The 20,362-nt window shown below is 24.9% G+C and overlaps 1 protein-coding gene across 3 annotated transcripts in view; it reads left to right on the plus strand.

Annotated features, from left to right (window-relative positions):
- Positions 1-20,362, plus strand: part of LOC112599310 (alkaline phosphatase-like) — a 222,125-nt gene that overhangs the window by 177,686 nt on the left and 24,077 nt on the right. For all 3 annotated transcript variants that reach the window (XM_025346157.1, XM_025346165.1, XM_025346173.1), the window contains one exon: positions 15,244-15,650. In XM_025346157.1, the coding sequence (XP_025201942.1) occupies positions 15,244-15,650 (407 nt within the window). The remainder of the gene's footprint in view (positions 1-15,243; positions 15,651-20,362) is intronic.

The following is a 20,362-nucleotide window of genomic DNA, read 5'->3' on the forward strand; positions in this document are numbered from 1 at the left end:
TATATTAAGCTTCTGATGCAATTGACTTCATTTGAGTACTATAATCATCCAAATTATAGATAAAATGTATGTACAATTTGTATGCACTGGATATAATATTATAGTATGAAATAAAATATTTAAACAGTTAAAAAAAAAACCATTTGTTAATTTAAAAAACAAGTGTTCAATAAAATATAAAACAATAAATTATAATTATTTATTTAAAGATTCTAAACAAAATATTATAAAAATAAACGAAATTCCTGCAATAATTAAATTAAATTTAATATCTCACTTTTTATTTATTTATTTATTTATTATTATTATTAATATAGCTTTAATATCTTAAGCTATTAGCTTATGAAAATATTTAATATTAATACTTATATGAATAAATACATTGATTTTTCTACATTTAGTTTAACACATCAAAATATTTGAGAAATAAGATGATTTTATTACTGTTATCTTCAATTATTGGGCTCAGAGCTTCAAAAATGTTGTCTATTACTAGATTTATTTAATTGATATGCATCAATGTCTGAGCTTAGAATCAAAGTGTATAAGGAAATATATCATAATATATAAACTATTCACTTAAAATTATTTTGCCATTTTAAACACTGTACAACAATTTAAATTAATAATTATAATTGAGAATTCTAATGAATTTCCAATAATGAATTTTAAGTTAACTTGTATAAATGATCTAAATTAGGATGATGTCAAGCAAAAAAGGTTGATAACCACTAGTATAGAATATAGATGATAAATAATATACAAAATACAAATAAACACAAATAAGAAAAATAATTTTCATAGATTAATACGTTTTAGATTTATTGCAGCATACCTGGTCAGTACTCTATCATCAAGCAAAATATGTATACGCCTTGACAAACATTTTAAAAATGTCACATATAATATAATCTTAAGAATTGAAACATTGAAAAATAAATTATACCAACTTTATTAAATACCATTGGTTAAAATCCTTTTATCATTATACTAAATAAACAGGTTAAACAGTATTTCAGTGTTTCAGAAATTTATTTTCAGCAAAAAAATTTACTAAATAGTTCACACATCATACCTACACCATTTTATAAATCAATGGTTCCTAATATTTGGTCCTCAGGTAGATAGAGGTCAATTTATGTGTTAGATTGAAAGACTAAACCACAGGTCTTCTTCCATAATATACATTGACAATGATAACACACATCGGTAAAGAATTTTTTTTCGCTTAAATGTTTAAACAAAATTGAAACGAATACATGTCCAGAAAGTAGGTCATCTCCATAAATATATAAGATTAAATAAAATCACAGCCCCTGATCAAATTTAAGATTTAGTTAGAAATCCATTGTTCTAGGTCCGATTTTACTACGTTTTTGGGAACCACTGCAATAAATTATATAATATGCTAAATCCGGTTTATTTAAATCATTATAACTCTTAGCTGCAGACTCAATAATGGTAATTTCTTAAACTTTTCACTCAATTTATTTTTGTGTTTATGATACATACTTACTTACTTACTTATCCTATCAATTTAATTATGGTTAACTATTTAAAATTAGATAATTATTTTTTGAGGTTTATAATCTATGTTCTTGTTTTTGCATTTTTGTATACTTTTCCAGTTGGTGTTATCACTTTGTTTCTATTCCTTAAGTGTATATTGAATACATTATAATATATAATGTGTTTCATATTACATAAATATTAGCTGTTAGAAATTATAATCCCATCGACAATTATAAAATAGATCAAATGAAATACTTATTCATATTTTTAATTTTCCCGAGAATTATAACCAGGGTTCGAGACTTTAGCACTAAAAAGCACTAAAATATGTGCTTATATATTATGACCTGATAAACTTAAAAATGTGCAATAAATAAAAAAAGCACTTAAGAAATCATTAACAAAAATAATTAATTTGATAAAAATATATAATTAATTAATTAATTTAAAAAAATAAAATAAAATCTTTGAAGATTAGGTTTTGAATATTCTGAAAAATACACACTTATATATAATATAGGCGAATATTAACTAAAAATGTTTTATTGTTAATAAAATGTTAATCTTGGTGATTGCATTGAACTATAATGTATTTTTGAACATTTCAAACTGAAAAGCTCTTCTATTATCGGCTAGAATACACTTCTATAGTTAAATGTTGAAAATTCATGTCCACGGAAGTAATGAGAGCATATTTAAAAAAATACTAGAAGTATGATAAGAACACATATCAGACTTTTTCAATTAACCATCTCAGATAACTTCATGATTTTCGATTTTTTAAGTATTTATAAACCACGTTCATATGTAACATTTTTGTGACAGTTAGCTACACAAATAATACTACCATACACAAAAAAAATGTTTGTAAGGAATCGTTCAATATTTTAATTAATATATTTTGAATCAATTGATAATAAATAATAATCATTAAATATACGTCAATATAACAGAAAAAAAAAATAAGAAAAATCTCTGAAATATGGAAAAAAAACCCTAAAATATGTGAAAATATGCAAAATAAAAATTTATATTTAAACACTCCGTACTATAAAACGTATTCGTATATCACTTTATATGTTTTACTGCATCTATGCAAGTGTATAAGTTCCGAACCTTGATTATAACTGTAATATAATTTAATATTTTTCCATGAAAATATTTTCAAATAGAAAAAGAGCTTCAAAAATTGTAATAACCATACTTATTGATTTTAAATAAATATTTATAATTTATGAAAGTGGTAATTTTTCAACTTTGTTGAGTAAGTTTCCTAAATTGAATAAACTATTGAAACTATAAAAAATCATCGAAACTGTGAATAAGAATTGTATTTTAACCAAATGAAATAATATTTTCATAATTATACTAATAATACATAATAATTCAAAATTAGTGAAGTAACACAAGTATTCATATTCCTTTCTACTTTTTTCGTTTTTATTTTCTAACAAAATACCATTATTTTTATTTTTTTTTTTATATCATGTGTACCATTTTTTGTAAATATCGTAAAATTACTATTGTATTACTTAACTGGTTTTTTTTTATTATTATTCTTATTGACAAGGTATGATTTTTGTTGAATTATATTATAAATATTTTAAATTATTATCCTTCCAATTATTTGCAAATTTCATAATATATTTTCCATTGACTTTAACTTTTATTAAAATCGCAATAATTATAAAGAATACTTTAATTTACTCTTATGTTTTACTTTTAAATATGTGTGTATGTCTTGTTAGTTTTTTATTTAATTTAATTTTAGTATCCGTCTTTTAAATGTAGTTGTTTTTTGTAATTATCTGAAAATTGTATCAGGCTATAAAAATGTCCAAAGTTTATTTATTTATATATTCAGAAGTATCGCACATTTAATCACGTACCTTAGCGTAGTTTTTTTTTTTTTTATTAACTTAATAATATATATAATCAAAATAAATTGTAATGACATATTTAAATACTCTTTAAATTTATTAAACTTAATTTACTTATAAATATTCGTATTTTTCTGACGAGTTTCTCATTAATATATTAAATATGAGCATACACAAGTATTAGTTATTTATATAATAATTATATAATTATAATCATATAGTCCTTAAAAAAAAAAAAAAAACTACTAAAAATGTTCAACACTTTTCAAGTTTATAACGCATACTAATAATTTCTGTAGATTATATACGCATTTTATTTTGTTAGGTATAAATTTAAGTATACATTTTAAAGAATTAAATAAATATTTAATTGAATACTTACAAAAATAGCAAGTATGTTTTCAATAATATCAACATTTAATATGTCGACTTTTTTGATAATTAATATTTTTTGCCTTTTAAAATGCATATGACATACATAGGTATATAAATAAACTATGTTTTAATCATTACCAACGTTATCGGTGAATGTAGGTGATTGTACTTTCTTTTTTATTTTATCCCAACAGCGTGAGCTAACTCCTCTTCTCAATAAACATTCCACGATCACCAGAATGTTAGTATTTTAATTTCTTTCGATCAATACCTATATGATTGTTGCGTATTAGACGTGGTTAGTTATATAGTATTAGACTACCTAAGCACCTTACTGTTGTGTTAAAATTAAAATTTATTTTTAAACTTAACGGTTTTAGTGACACATACTGATATTAAGCATTTACCATTTTTAAATATTTAATAGTTTCTAAAATAAACTCGCATTGGTTGTAGGTAATGTTTCGTTTAATTTCTATACATCTATGCAAATTTTTTACATTATGATCACCAAGATTTTATTATCGAATTTTGATTGATTTAAAAACGTATTGTACTCGTATCAATAAGTACACCAATATACATCGATAGAGTTAATTAACTTCAAACCTTATTTAAAATATTTTTCTTACGTTAATAAATAATCGTATTAGTTATATGATATTTACATCTATTTTTAAATTCTATATAAGTATAAAAGTTAAAGTTTAATATTTTATAACATCAATCATTATTCATTGTATAATGACTTTGGTAATTTTTTTTTTGCTTTAATGTACTGAGAATATAATTGTTCTAAATGAGTTTTTTTTTAGATCTTTTTAAGAAATATTCAATTTAAGTATGAACAAAGAACTTACTTTTTAATACATTGATCTTATGAAATTTAATTTTTCAAAACATATTTTATAGTTTATACCACATAAGTAAGTATAAAGTGCTTTATTTGTAAAACTTATAAGATTATAATAGTTTTATAAGAAAAGAAACAATTTTTTTTTAAATACCATATGATTTTTTTCATACGCGTGATGGAGTTTTCATTATAGTACGTTAAAAATACTATGTCAGTTTAGAGTAATCCTAATGATTAATATTTGGACCTAACATTTTTAAAATAGTGAAGTTTGAAATACGGTCTAAATATGGAACTAAGCCAAGCCTTCTAACATATGATCAATAAAAGTGTATCAATATATATATTCAAAACAATTAATAATCAATATCCAATAGCAACACGGTATGTCAAAAATCAAACTTTATACAAAGGCTGGCAAAAAAAAAAAACCACAAGCTTTCTATTTGTTGTGATTACGAACAATTCGTATTTTTAATATAGTTTGAAGAAGTAACTAAAAGTTATACTGAAAAACTTAAATATTTCATTAACACTAAATACAGTACTATTATAGGTACTCAATAGTATCCAACTCTAATATTACAAATTTATTTCATAATTTATAAAGTTATTAAAAAATAATTAAAGATTTTTTTTATAAGTATGTTTATAATTTTAGTGTTTTTAATTATATATATATATTTCAATACTTACTTGTTGGTGCTTGTAGACAATTTAAGTACCTTCAGAGAATAAAAAATCTGATTACATCTGTTATACTTTGAATTTAATACCTGCATTTATTTGTGAAATTCTTATTGTTAGAAACCTTTTTTAAATAGTTGACTAACTAATATCAAGTTAAAATGAACAATAAAAAACTCACGCGTGTCAATTTTTAAATGTTTGATGTAATATTTTACCCAACTAATAAATCTTATGTGTTCTCTATCAAGTAAATCCAATCCAGCATTGTATTTTGTCGTACCTACTACTGTGCAGGTGGCTGTTCTTTTTTCATCTTCTCCTCTAATTCCAAACCTTTTTGACTTTAATATCCACCCATAGACTCACTTTATCCTTTTTCTCATTCACCTGTGACATTTGAGACCCAATAATGACAAAAGCGATTGCCGTGGCCCACCCACATTCTGTCCATTTGTATTATCCGTACCCAATAATAAACGAAAATCATTGGATAAAAATAATGTAGATTATTCCAGAGGGGTTTTCGAAATGCACAATAAATACGTTTTACGAAATTCCACAGCTGAATTATAGTATGCAATTTTATATCACAAAGATACATTAAGTGAGTAATTCAAAGTTACTACCTATACAATATAACATGTGAACGTGCTTTGTAAAAAAATTGTATGGTTTTTTTTTTTTTTTTGTCCGCTTAGAATATACCCATCCACGAATACTTTTCTAGATTACTGTTCAAGTACACAAATTGATGTTCAATCTCTAAATCAGTCGAAATAATGTTTTTGAAATAATGTTCATATTTCAAATTTTCTAGTGACAAATATAATATATTGCTTACTACTTGCTTATATTATTATCAGATGAATATTTAGAATAAATTTCATCTTTTTCTAACTCGTCTTTACACGTTATACCATACTGCACATAAACTGATTACAATTTAAAATACATATTTTTTTTTTTATCGCATAAAAATCGATTATTTTTTTCACAATACAAACACACATTGAAGTATTTATTATGATTTATGAATAATAATTGATTACTATTACTAAATTAGTTACGTCTAAACAATAAAGAGAGTTAGCGTAGATTAAACATAGAACGTTTTCGGTTATTGTAATTTGGGGATAAAACGATGCGTATAATCTCGGTTAATTTATAATCTTAGAAAACACTAACAACCGCGGCGACGCCCGATGGAAATTTGCTAGTGGTATAATAATAATGATAATAATAATAATAGTCGCCTCGGGTGGAAGTGGTCGACGAGCGACGAGCCAGCAATCGGTGCGGGGGGTGGCAGAATAGACGGTGACGGAGAAATGGGGTCGTGGGTTCGGATGAGAGTTAACATCTCCGGAGGTTAGACGAAAACAAATTGTGTCGGCTGAGGCTTTAACCGGCCGTCTGATTCATGATGGCACTTACGGGCTCTGATGCCAGCCTCCCTGACTACACCGCCATTTCCATTGACGCACGGGAAATATGATAGATAGATGGCACAGACGGCTATGAAACGGTATCCGGTACTTAAGGATAAAGATATACGCTCCGAAACAGTAAAATGAAATTTCGGGGTTTTCAGATATAAACAATCGTTTAAAACGCTGCCCTAACACACGCATATAATAATATTATAGTATACCTATGTTACACGGACGTTGACAGTCTGCTTATGTAAAGATCCTAGTTTTTATTGTAATACTAATGCACTATATTATTGTTATATCATCGTTCTTATATTTTTTTATATTTTTTTTACGTCAATACACCAATGCGATGTTTTACTGTACACGAACGACTGTATATTCATTTTAATATGGAATTTTTACATTTCCGCGCTAGTTGCTATCACACTAAAAGTAATGTTATATAAATATAAATAATATTTATATTTGTAATAATAATAAAATATTTATTAGTCACAAATTGTTTTTTAGTATAACAATATTTTATAAACCTGCGTACTAATCATACTTACCTTCATCTTATTTCATACTCTAAAGCTTGGTTTTTTCATTCATCTTTATTTTTTATAAATATATATTTTATAATTTATAATATTAAATCAATTTTCTTATACACTACTCCACTTAACTACCCAACGTTATAAAATATTTTGGGTGTTTGTGGTATTGTCTGTCTCAAACGAGTTTTCCAGGAAATATCATTTTGGTATTCCAAAAGTATACGCCACTAAACACAAAAAAAGGTTTCCTTGATCCGTTCAAAATCCAAAAACCATTTTAAAATCCCTTCATATCAAAATAAACAGAAAAATATGATAATGGAACATTATTAATTTTTGATTCTGAGCGATATGATATTGGATTAACAACGATGTATATTTTTGTGTGTCTGAACACTTTTTAATCTTTATACTATTGAACAATCATTCCATATAATTTAAATCTAGTTTTTATTTTTGGATATATATCGTACAATTTTCATAATCGAAATATTGAATTTAAATCCAATGATAAATTATGGCATACCAAAAACACTCGTTTAATATTAGATCAAAAATATTTATGAAATTGCACTCAAATTTCTTATTTTATAAATCCAGAGATAATTCTTATAAGGAACCTTGAATTTAATTTTTAATTATTGACTATAAAAATTGTACATTTATACATTTTTAACTATGTATATATGAAGTAGTTTGCATATTTTCATAATTTTAACAAATTTTTTAAAAATTTGAATTTTAAATACTTAAAAAAAAAAAAATCAATATTTGTTATTTAATAAGCACCATAGTGTAATTTTTAACAATAAAATCAGTGAAATGTAAGTTCCACATTATTTTAAATATTAAATCTCTTTCTCCATTTTTCGAAAATACATTATTACATATAATTTATAACTGTAACCTATAACTTTTCGTAAATTGTTGTCATTTTATCATTAGATAATTTAAAATTAATAGTTTTAATGATTTTACTATAACTATACCATACCTACTATTTATTTAAAAATCATTGAAAAACATAATTTCAACCTATAATCTTACTAAGAGTAATATAAATAAATTATAAAATGTTTTTAGAAGAAAAGGCTTACACATCGTCACGGCTCAAAATTATTTTTCATATGCGATAATTTATCATTAAATTAAAATACAACTATTTAAATGACTTAATCATGAGGTACACTCATAACCTATTAATTAATAAACAACAGACCGAGTTCCTTGATTTTCATTAGTTATCGGACATGAAAATATTTATCATTTTTTCATTCATTATATCGTAATTTTACCGAAAAAATTATATCTATTTTTCTTTCAAAAATTTAAAATGTGAGTATTTTTATAATAATTTATTTTTTTAAACTTGACAAATCTAAAAATAATTTAACAATGATAATTAATTGAAAAATACTTTCGATTCGCAAAAGTTTTTGACTTAATTTAGTGCGATTTCGATGAATATGTAAAAAACGTTTGTTATTTTTTGATTAATCAATCAAATGTTTTATCAATAGTTGTTTTTGTGCAATGTATTGTTTATTCTGTGAAATGATAAGCGTGTAGTGTATAATACAGATTATTTGACACATAATACTGTCATAACCAGGCCATTTTATTTGTAAAATTTCGGACTGTAGACTTAATTTTACTGCTTCAAACAGAAATTTGACTCTCGCTACTGTCTTAGAAAAAGAAATGTATTATAAATATATATATATGTGTATGTGTGTGTGTGTGTGTATAATAATTTAATACAACAACAAAATATTTTTGACTGATAACAATGTTTGAAAATTAATAGAAAGAAATTATAATTTAGTATAATTTAAATTTAAAAAATTCAAAAAATACTCATATTTTCTAGTAGCTGGCATATTATTTAATTTTTGTTTTATAGAACGTAGTGCACACACGTTCAAATCGTAGTGTACACTTGTACATTCGTGGCACACATTGTGTGTCGTTGTACACATACAAATAGGGCCTGGTTTTAACTAGAAATTATTGGATTCATGTATTTCTACGTAGTTATACTATATATGTTAATTTACGTTTTTTATTATCAAAGAACATAATTATTTAATCATTTAAACTTTAAATGTTTGTTATATTTTAGCTTATATTATTGCAGTTGAATAACATCATAAATTCCACGTAAACAGTAATAATATTACTAAATATTATTAATTATTATCATCGAAAGTAATTAACCGAATATAAAGTAATTCTAGTTACCTACTTAAGCACGTATAATCTATGTTTATAATAGGATAATTTTCGTTTATACACACCTACAAGCAATTGACATACGACTATGAGTATAATATGTAGATAATAGATATGTAGAATTATGTTCGTACTCCTTACGTGATAAATCTACGTCTATTTAATGTCAAAAGCATGTTTATTTTTGTTTGTTCGAATTTACATCAATATAAATGTCATATAAAACAGTCATATATTCTTTGTGTACGACACTAAAACTTTATTCGTATAAAAACGTGTTTTTTTTTTTTTTTTGTGTGTGTATCATCTAAACATTGGTATACAACTACCAGTTACTAACGTATAATAATCATGAAATATCTGTCTTTTGACTCAATAACATCTTATAATTAATCTGTCCTTAAACCAAACAATTCGTACACATGATATACACACATTTAGTAGAGAATATACGTTTTAAAATATACAATACAACAATATGTACGTGTAGTTAAAATACAGTTTTTATTCTAAATAAATAATAATAACATGAAATGTTTTATAACAAATATAATTTCGATTATAAATACTACTAAAATATTAACAATTAACATTATTTTATTTTCGAGATAATACATTCAATCAAAAATGTTTATCATTACAATATTTTTAAATTAATTATTAAATTTAATATTTGTATAGGTATTCAAATAATCAAATACAATCAATTTCTACAGGAAACTTAAAAAGCGAGAAATAAAAAAACTGTATTCATGTATAATATTCTAAAATAAATAACTTTATTATTATAATAAGTTTATTATATAAATTTAAATGGCCATAATTTATGGTAATCGTATTAATTACTAGTAAATAGGTATCATACTATCATGAATATAATTTTCAGGCAGATAGCTATTAATTAATGTATTTAATGTTTCTCTTATATTATTACTATTAATATTATGACAAATAAATTATTGTCAATAAATATAACCACGAAATTCTTTATGAATATTTCATACTATAATCCAATGATTTATAATATGAACTCATTAATATAAGCAGTTATGAACATACGATTTTTCTGCATAGTAAAAATTGTTTAATTAACTTATTTTGGATTATTGAAAATAATATAATATTAGTTGATTTTAAATTAGCGTATAGGTAAATTAGTTTAATTGAAGTTAAGTTAATTAAAATGTTAAATTAGTAAGTTAAGTTATAAAAATAACTTAACTTTTAACTTATTAAAATCGTTAATGCCTGCTTTGCTTAATAATGCTATATATACATAATACAATATTCTAAGGATTATAGACTCTATTAGGCTCTTCTTAATGCTTTGCATGGTCCGGTTTTAATCAATCCGGTCCTAACATACAAAAACTATTGAATCGTCAGTTTGGTCTAGTTAATATTTTTTAGGAGTAATTCTGTCTAGTCCTCAGATAAAATGCATTATTATCAGTCCGGTCCGGTTTCAAAAAAAAAAAAAAAAAAAAAAAATGAAAATTAGATCGGTCCGGTCTCAATCACGGTACCTAAAATCTAAATAAGATATTGTTATGTAATACAAATAAAACAAAAAACGTCAAATAAAAACCCACAACTATTGGTAAATATTTATATATAAATTAATTGCATTGATTAATAAATTTTCGGTTGTCCGTAAATATCATCGGTTACCACCCGTCAGACATGAAGGTCAAAGGATATAATTTTATTTTTATTCGTAGAATTCATAAATCATAACACGTAATCTCAGGAAATTCAACATTATACCGAGTATTAGAATCGTATAGTCTGATCAGGATTAATATTGGTTTAAATTTACGGTCCGGTCCAAAATGTTTTAAAATTGAACCAGCAGTCTAGTCCCAGTCTACTCTATTCGATTAAATTTAATTATTGGTCCAACCCGACTTATAAATAATATGTAGCCATGGGTTTAGTCCAAATTTGGTCTTCTGTTTAACTTTTAAGTGTGCTCCGGTCTGAATTCGGTCTCTTGTTCAAATTTGAAGTCCGGTCCGGTCTCTAAAATAACGGACCGTGTAAAGAACTCACTCTCTACCGACTCTGCTAAAATTGTTTTTTTTTTCATTCAATTCAAATTTAATACTTACATAACAGTGACTTATTCCTCAACAACGAGTTAGGTACACTAGATTCCTTCTGTTTGAAAAAGTATGTCCACTTGCCCACCTTTATTTTAATTAAAAATTAGTTGTACTCATACTTAATTGTGATAAATTTAGTATGAATAATAAATTTTAAATGCTTGTCTTACATCAAATGTATGAACTATTACAATAGTTGGATTAAAATAATTTATTTCAGTTGCAATATAAGTATCTATTAATCTAATTAAAATTAAGCACAAAAGACTAACGATGAATTCCACTCAGATTAATTTTACTTATAACTAATGAATATAATATTTTTATAAACTTGATAAATAATAGTTTTAATTTTTTAAGTTCAATAAACTGTAATTGTTATTTATCGGCGATTAAAAATAATTCTATATAGATCCGTTTGTCTATTCCTTAATCAATTGAACTTCTATTCGTAATATTCTTCATTAATATTTTAAACTATTAGGTAGTGAAATGAAGAATTTATAAATTTTATAATGATGTGTGTTTTTTTCTTTTTTTTTTTTATTTATAAACAGTTTTTATAATTAAAAAAAAATGCTTTGATTTTCACTTCAGCGCAGTTAGAAAGTGAATTAAGTTAATACTTTAGGGGATCAAAAGTAAAAAATTCCCAGTACTTACTTAATAATCAAGAAAAAAATATTGAGAAAACCCAAAACTTACACAAAACTGTGTTCTATTTTTTTTTTTTACGTAATTCATAAATGAATGATAAATTCATTTATTTTCATCAAATATTTTTATTGGTTCAAATTTTTATTTTATTTAAGTCAACACGAATTTTAGTAGAATATTTCTAAGAATCAGCTAAGTTATACATAGCTAAGCTAAATATAATACATTTAAAAACTTCAAATTACAATATACAACTTACAACACGAAATTCGAATAAATTTGTATGAGCCCAACTTTAAATGAGAAAATAATTTCAATATGAAACGCATTGTAAATAGAATATTTGTTTAAAACATTAGTTGATATTTGTGTTAAGTCATAGTTGCTTTTATTTCAATTTATTTTTTTTTTTTTTTTGAAATGTTAAATTAATTAAAATATATAGTTATATTATTGTAGACACCTATATTTTTAATTATTTATAATTTTTTACATTTTAAGCATACTTATATAAATACAGGAAAACTATATGATCAGTTAGTATTGTATAAAAGAAAATATAATACTATATCAAAGAATATTTTTAATCCTTGGATTTTTTTACATAAAAATAATAAAAATAGCATTAAACATAATATAATATCTATGTTTTTTATAGAAAGCATAATACTTTTAAGCTTTGTTAATATTTAATACTTTAATTGCATCCGTATCGTTTTTTTGTTTTTTATATTTACTTATAATAATTAATATAAGTAACCAGTAGGTATATTATTAAAAAAAAATATTGTAACAAAATAAATTTTTATATTTGTAATAAAAATTGTATTGTACATTTTTAACCAATTTATTTCTAAATATTAATTTTAAAAATTTCTAAACAATTTAAAAACTGATTCATTTTTAACTACTAACTTCATAGAAATCACAGTTTATAAATTAATTTATCAAGCAAATATTTTAAATTATAGATACTTACGAGTATAAGACTAAAGTTTTAAATAGAATGTATTATATTACTCTCTTTTGTACATTTGTTGTTAAAAAATTACATTCGTTCTTTAAATATAACACCTTTATGGCTATTATGATTTTAATTGTAAAAATAATTTATCTAATTGTGTCATTGTTCTGATGACAGAACTTTAATTTGTTCTTATAAATTAAACAAGACGTTTCTTTAAACAACATCAAGTTTCATATTATATTTTTCTCATTAATAATAATAATTGTTGAAAATCAGAAATATTATAGAACACAATTTTCATTTAGTTTTTTATCGTTTAAAGAAAGTACCGTTTAGTATTCAACTCTTAAAATAATATCCACGCATATTGAAAACCGTTTAAAACATACCTTGGACAAAAAAACATTTTTTTTCAGTAGGTAAAATCGTTGGTATTGAAAAATTACATATGACTTTACTTTATTTAAATTTAAAAGAATTGGAAACTGTCTTAGATTTAACTTTTGATGTCATGCGTTTCCATTAAGTACAATTTTCATCGTTTTATTCAAACAAAAATACATACGCATATATTATATTATAATATTTACACGTCTAGAAAATTGATGGGCTTTTCGACAGCCTATCTGAGTAAACGAGCTTTATCTTCTTTAATTTTTTTTTTTTTAATAAATATATGAATTAACTGAATGTTGAGAGTCATTTGAAACTAAAACTATCCAGATTTAATCTATATCTTAATAAACCTTATCGTGGAGGGAGGAGCAAGCAATGTTAAAAATCACATTAAATTGTTTTACTTGTGATTAAGTTGAATAATTTTTTTTTTTTTTTTTGATTAAATTTGTTTTTTTTATTCTTTTATTTCTAATAATTAGCATATTAGATATATGTAAAAAATAAGCATACATTTATCGCTGTACTATTAGTGGGCCTCAAAGATTTTTTTTCAAAATTAGTAATCCACACAACTAAAAAAGTAGGTAACCGCTACATTAAGTGTTTAAGTATGATTTTCTTTTTGTATTTTAAATACATTTCAAATGCTTTCTGTAAAAAGCATTTAAAATTTTCAAAGTACCTATTTTCATTAGTATTTTCAGACATTGCTTACTTTTTTATATTTTGTTATTGAAAATACTAAAAAAATAAAAATTATGCATTATATTAAACACATCAATGCATCTAGTATTGAACGATACAGTACATACTTACAAGAACTATAAAGTAAATATTATTACCCCAATCATAATTTCATATAAATTATATTTATTTTGATAAAATTCAAACATTAAACAAAAACAATATAATCATTCTCAAATTATTTATCTAAAGAGTAAAAATATTAGATACTTTATAATATTATTCTCTTTTTTCAGTTGTCATAATAATGCCTATAGCAGTTGTATTTCGTATTGTAATTTAATTTATCCTGACTCTAAAAAGGTACCTATATGTTTAGTCATCGATGACTTTTTCGAAAAAAAATAATGTAGGTTATTAATTTATTTTCGTGCCAATACGTATCAAATCATACGCACGCGGCAATACAATATACATACGTGGCAATTGTATTGAGACAAAGATCTAAATCGAATTAATTTGCAAACAAGATGTAAGACATTTTTTCTAGTTATGTGTTCCGGTCAAAACTCTCCTCCTCTCTCTCCACATCAACAATCCTATGTTAAACATCAGCAACCCTTCAAGTACATTAATTGTAGTTCCATTTGGTACTAATAGTACTACTTATTCGCACTTTTCCATCCCGCGTTATTACAGTTATCCGCTGCAGTAAGATCTTTCCGTATTGATATATATATATATATATGATTTTAAGGTCCACTTTCCCAAATTGTGTATGTGTCTGTGTGTCTGTGTGTCTGTGTGTCTGTGTGTCTGTGTGTCTGCGAACGGTGACTTGGGTCTTTTACACGGATTCTTTTGACTTATTAATTTATCGGCAAACCTATTGTATGTTTTTTTTTCCACAGGCGTGGACACCAAGTCGTCGGACGTGGACGGGTTGCCGTACAGCACGCTGCTCTACGGTAACGGGCCAGGACACAGCGCCGAACACCGGTTGGTGCCCATGATGAACGCCTCGGACGCGGAGACACACAACAGGTTGCACGGGGCCGCGGTGCCCCGACAGTGGGCCACGCACGGCGGCGAAGACGTGCCCGTCTACGCGGCCGGGCCACCAGGCATCACGCAAGCCCTGTTCTCCGGCACTTTCGACCAGTCGTTCCTGCCGCACGCCATCGCGTACGTGGCGTGCTTGGCTGAACACGCCGAACGGTGTCGGCGGCAGGACGCCGAAGCCGTCAACCGAAGCAGCAGCGACGCCGCGTTCGTCGCCGGTAAGGCGGGCGTCCTCGGGGCCGGACCTTCGTCGCAGGTAACGCGTTTTGTTGAATATTATGTACTTCATTTTTATTTTTCGAAAGCTCGCGTTTTAATTACTGCACGGGAACCGGACCGCCGTGGCACCGAGTTTCGAAACCCAAACAAAATTTATTTTCAAATAACCGATCGTTATTTTAGCCGAACTCGAATGAAAACCATTATTTTTTAAACGATTATTTGACTTCAAATTGATCATGATATTGGATATTACATTAAATCATAGTTAATACTTCGACTATGTTCGTGCTATTATTATTATTATTATTATTATTATTGTCATTGTTATTATCGTTGTTATTTATTAGTATTTACTATTTAGTTGTATTATGGATGAGCTTAGTTTCCTGTTAGACCATCTCTCATAAACATTTCCATAAACAGTTTATCATCAAATAAGTAGGTCTAAAACAGTATTATTAATGGCTCATCGTTATCAGATAAATTAATTTTATAAATTTATATATAATAATTCACATTCTTCAAGAAATCAAAAGCTTTTTTTAATTTCTGTATAGAGTATAGTATAAAAAAGCATCTACTTGATCTTTGACTAAAATAATAACAATTAAAAAATTCAGTAGTTTAGTATTTGCGATCTAGAGCTCCCGAACAATGATCCTCATTGACCGACACAAATTAATTTAATTAGTTATCTTAAATATATTATATATAAACATATATAATTAAATGTATGTACAGCAATATTGAACTATCTTGACTCTTAAACTGGATTCCAATTAGCTTTGTTAATTTCTTTAGATATTATCTCAAATTTCACACTTTTAAAGTTTAAAGATTTTAAATTATCGAACTTAGGATTGTAAAACGACTCAAACACAACAGATATATTACTTATATGTTAAAAAATATTAGAGAAGATTAAATATAATATAGTATCATTATAATTCGGGGTCTAATAATTAAGCTGTGAATAACTATAATTTGGAAAAGCATCACAAATCACATTATAATACTATAAATACTACTTGTTTTACCTCTATATGTAAATTAGTACAACAACTCGAGCTAAGCGCGATGCTTAACACCCAAACACAGGATTTAAAAAAGGCGCCAAGCTCAGAGAGACCAAAAGGCAAAAGTATCATGCTTTCTACTGCGTCATTAAAATAATAAAGCGTATAGATATTTTAAAATATAAAACTACTATTGACTACCTACCACTAAAAAATATCAAATATTTATAAATTTTATTAAATATTATTAAGTTTATCAAATACATAGGTACAAATAAAATATTAGAAAAACAATGCTTTCAAGATAAAATTTTAGAAAATGTAGTGTACACAAAAGAAGATTATTTGTTAATATCATTAAATATATCTATAAATTTTTAGGCATTTATTTTTAGAACCTAAAAATTCTTTTTAATCAATGCTTCAGAATCTTAGTTGAACTACTGCGTAAATGAAACTTGAACAATCAGAACCGAAAGATGCATCTGATAAATTTAAATTTCCAAGAATAACATATTTGCATTATTATTGTAAGTAGATAAATCCATTAAACTGTGTTTGTACTTTATATGAATTCTGTAACTATAGTGAATATAGTGAGTGAGCTGCGTGGAATTTAGAAAACGTACAAACAAATTTATAATTAAAATAATATATTAATTACAGTGGTAAAATATCATAAATAATCTAGAATTTTTTTTTTTTTTTAAATCCATGTATTATTATTTATTACAAATCTTATAATTGCACCAAACCAGTGGGAGGCCTTGAAATATGAAATAGTAGTTAGAAGAAAATAGGTAGCGAAACTCTTAAGTCTTAGAGAAAGAGAACAAGCGTCTGTCGAATCGTAGGTAAACAGGACACGATTAAGTATGAAAAGTTTTCGATAATGAGTTAATTTTATGTCATATAGCATAAGTTTATAGAGGAGTACTATTATTAACCTATTTCTAACATAATGTAGGTAATCATGTTTTATAAAGTTGAATAAATACATTTGAAAAAAAATTTCACTTTTACTGAGTTTACAAAATTATAAAATATGAAAAAAAAAATGTTTAATGATTATTAAAATCGATATTTGTTGATACAATACTTGGCATAATTAATAATTTCTGGAAAAAAAATCAACAATGTTGATATTTGAAATTAGATTGTTCAACATCGTAAGTATTTAGTATTTATAGTTAAAATGAATTTTTTTTTTTTTTTTTAATAGTAATTTAACAGTTATACATAGATTATAACTTATAGAATCTTTTATAAATATATTATAAATTTATTTTTGGCCGAAAAACGTATGCATAAGCGCTAGTTTATGTAATGTAACTGATACATCGTGTTAGCATATTGTATTCGATTTTCATTGGTTAGTCGTTAGTGCCTCCGAGACTGTCGATTTAGACGAAAAATATAGAAAGAAAAAACCGTTACATTGCAACACATGTAGATACTTACTATGCATTTATCGACGTCAATCCAACAAAGTATATTTACTATCTATATAAATAGTATTTTAATAGTTTATTCCAATGCTCAATGGAGTCATAAAACTTGAGCATCCATCATAGTTATATAACCACAATTTAGGTCTCTATTCTTTTAAGTCGAGTTTTCTCAAAAAAATATACAGTTATGGCCGATATATAGCGAATACAGACAACTTATTTCGTCTATGATACTAATCTCTACAGAACGTAATCAACAATAAAACAGTTCTCGATAAACCGGTATTTTGTAAATATTCAATGGAATTTGGTGAGATTACCATTAACAAGTGAATCGCGTTAGTGTTGATTCGACACAGTAACATATTTTGAAGAAAAATTTTCAATATTTTAATTCATTGATCATAAAATAAAGGGAGGGAGAAGTAGGTAACCTCTCTTCCGTACAGTAGGTGTCCAATGTACCTCATCATTGAGGAATAAGTACATAATATTTAAATTATAAGTCAACTCAGACCCGTATGCAGAATTTATTCATGGAGAGGATTATGAAAAAAAAACGAATATAAAGAAGTATTATAGTTTATTAATTTTCTAACAATATGAAAACAGTTTATTAATTATAGTTTAACGATCACACAATATCAATATTCTTTAGGAGTCTTACAGAACTAATATTCCTTTTAATTCGATAAAATCTGTTAATGACCTAAATGCGAAATAAGTAAATGGATGGGTTTGAATTCCCCACACCACTATTCCCCTTGAGCTTTGAGAATGAGCCTAAAGTCAACTAAAAATATTTATGCACGCAATATACAGTTTTCGTGCAATTTTACAGACGGCGTATATGTATCATAATATGAAAACACAGTGACTATGATTACACTATTTTTATCATTTGTCTTTTTATTCTATTAAGTAAATAAAAATGTAATTTTAAACATTAACAAGGTTATAAATAAATTTATTCTAAAATCTATTTTTATATTTATTTTCGTTTTTTGAGACGGTAGTAAAAATGCTTCGATTTTCAATTTTAAAGGAAGTTTCAAATATTATGGGTTGAAGATAAAAAATCAATGTACTTTTTATAATGACTAAGGAAAAAAAAAATTAAGAAAATAAAAATGTTTACTCAAAACCAGTTTTTGAAAAAATTGATTTTATCTTTTAAATTGTAATTTAAAAACAAATAATCGTTTATACTTGATATTTTCATTACATTATTATGTCAAAATTTTCAATAAATGATTTAAACAAATAATAACTATTTTAGTTTTTTGTTGTAGTTTAAAAAAATTTTGTGAAAAGTAATTAAAACTTTTAACTTATATTATTATATTTTTTACAAATAATGCAATTTTAAAATATAATATTTCCGGTAAAAATTAATTGAACCTACTGTATTATTAATCTTAAAATAAATCACTTAAATAAATATATAAATATATCACAAAATATACATACTTAATAATACAGACTGACTTTCTGTCTTCGCTTAAAATCAATTTTTGTATACATTTATTTACGTAATATTGAATTTAAATATAACAGTAAATTATTCAATAACGAAATATATTCGCACCTACTATACATTAGATCGATTACTTATTTTTCCATATTTTAATTTTTAAAATTTAAATTTATTACCATATTTTAAAACTATTTTATTTCAGTAATTTCATTCTGTTACATTATCTTTACATTTCAATAAGAACATAGCACTTCTCAGCATTGAAAAATATATCGAATATCTAACTTAAGCTTTCAACATTTTCTTCACAAATCTACTAACTTGTGAATTAAAATGTATTTTTAAATAACTTTCTACAAATTTATGTCTAATAAGAATGTATGATAACCATACGGAAGCTAATAAATTACAGAGCATGATACAATAAAAAAAAAGAAAAGATTTTGAATAACTTTCTAATAAAATTTACACTAAGAAATCCTATCTCTAAATAGAGTATTTTAATATGTACTTTCACTTTAATTTGTATTTACATATAATAAATTAATTCAAATTATAATTTCTGGAATTTTTATAATGTATAATTACTTTTAAAGACCAATTTTTAAATCTCAGTAAAAACCCCATAACAAGATCCTGTTGAGATTCAATCGTATTATATCTAATATTCCAATAAATCACATAATTCGATAATATCACCCAAAACCATTGATATCCATCTTAATTAATAAATATAATATTAAATGTTCAACAACTACAAATATCTGGAATGATAATGTAAAACTTACAAAAGTATTACATT

Source organism: Melanaphis sacchari, unplaced genomic scaffold, assembly GCF_002803265.2.
Source record: "Melanaphis sacchari strain LSU unplaced genomic scaffold, SCAv2.0 Contig0_pilon_pilon, whole genome shotgun sequence".
Taxonomy (NCBI): Eukaryota; Metazoa; Arthropoda; class Insecta; order Hemiptera; family Aphididae; genus Melanaphis; species Melanaphis sacchari.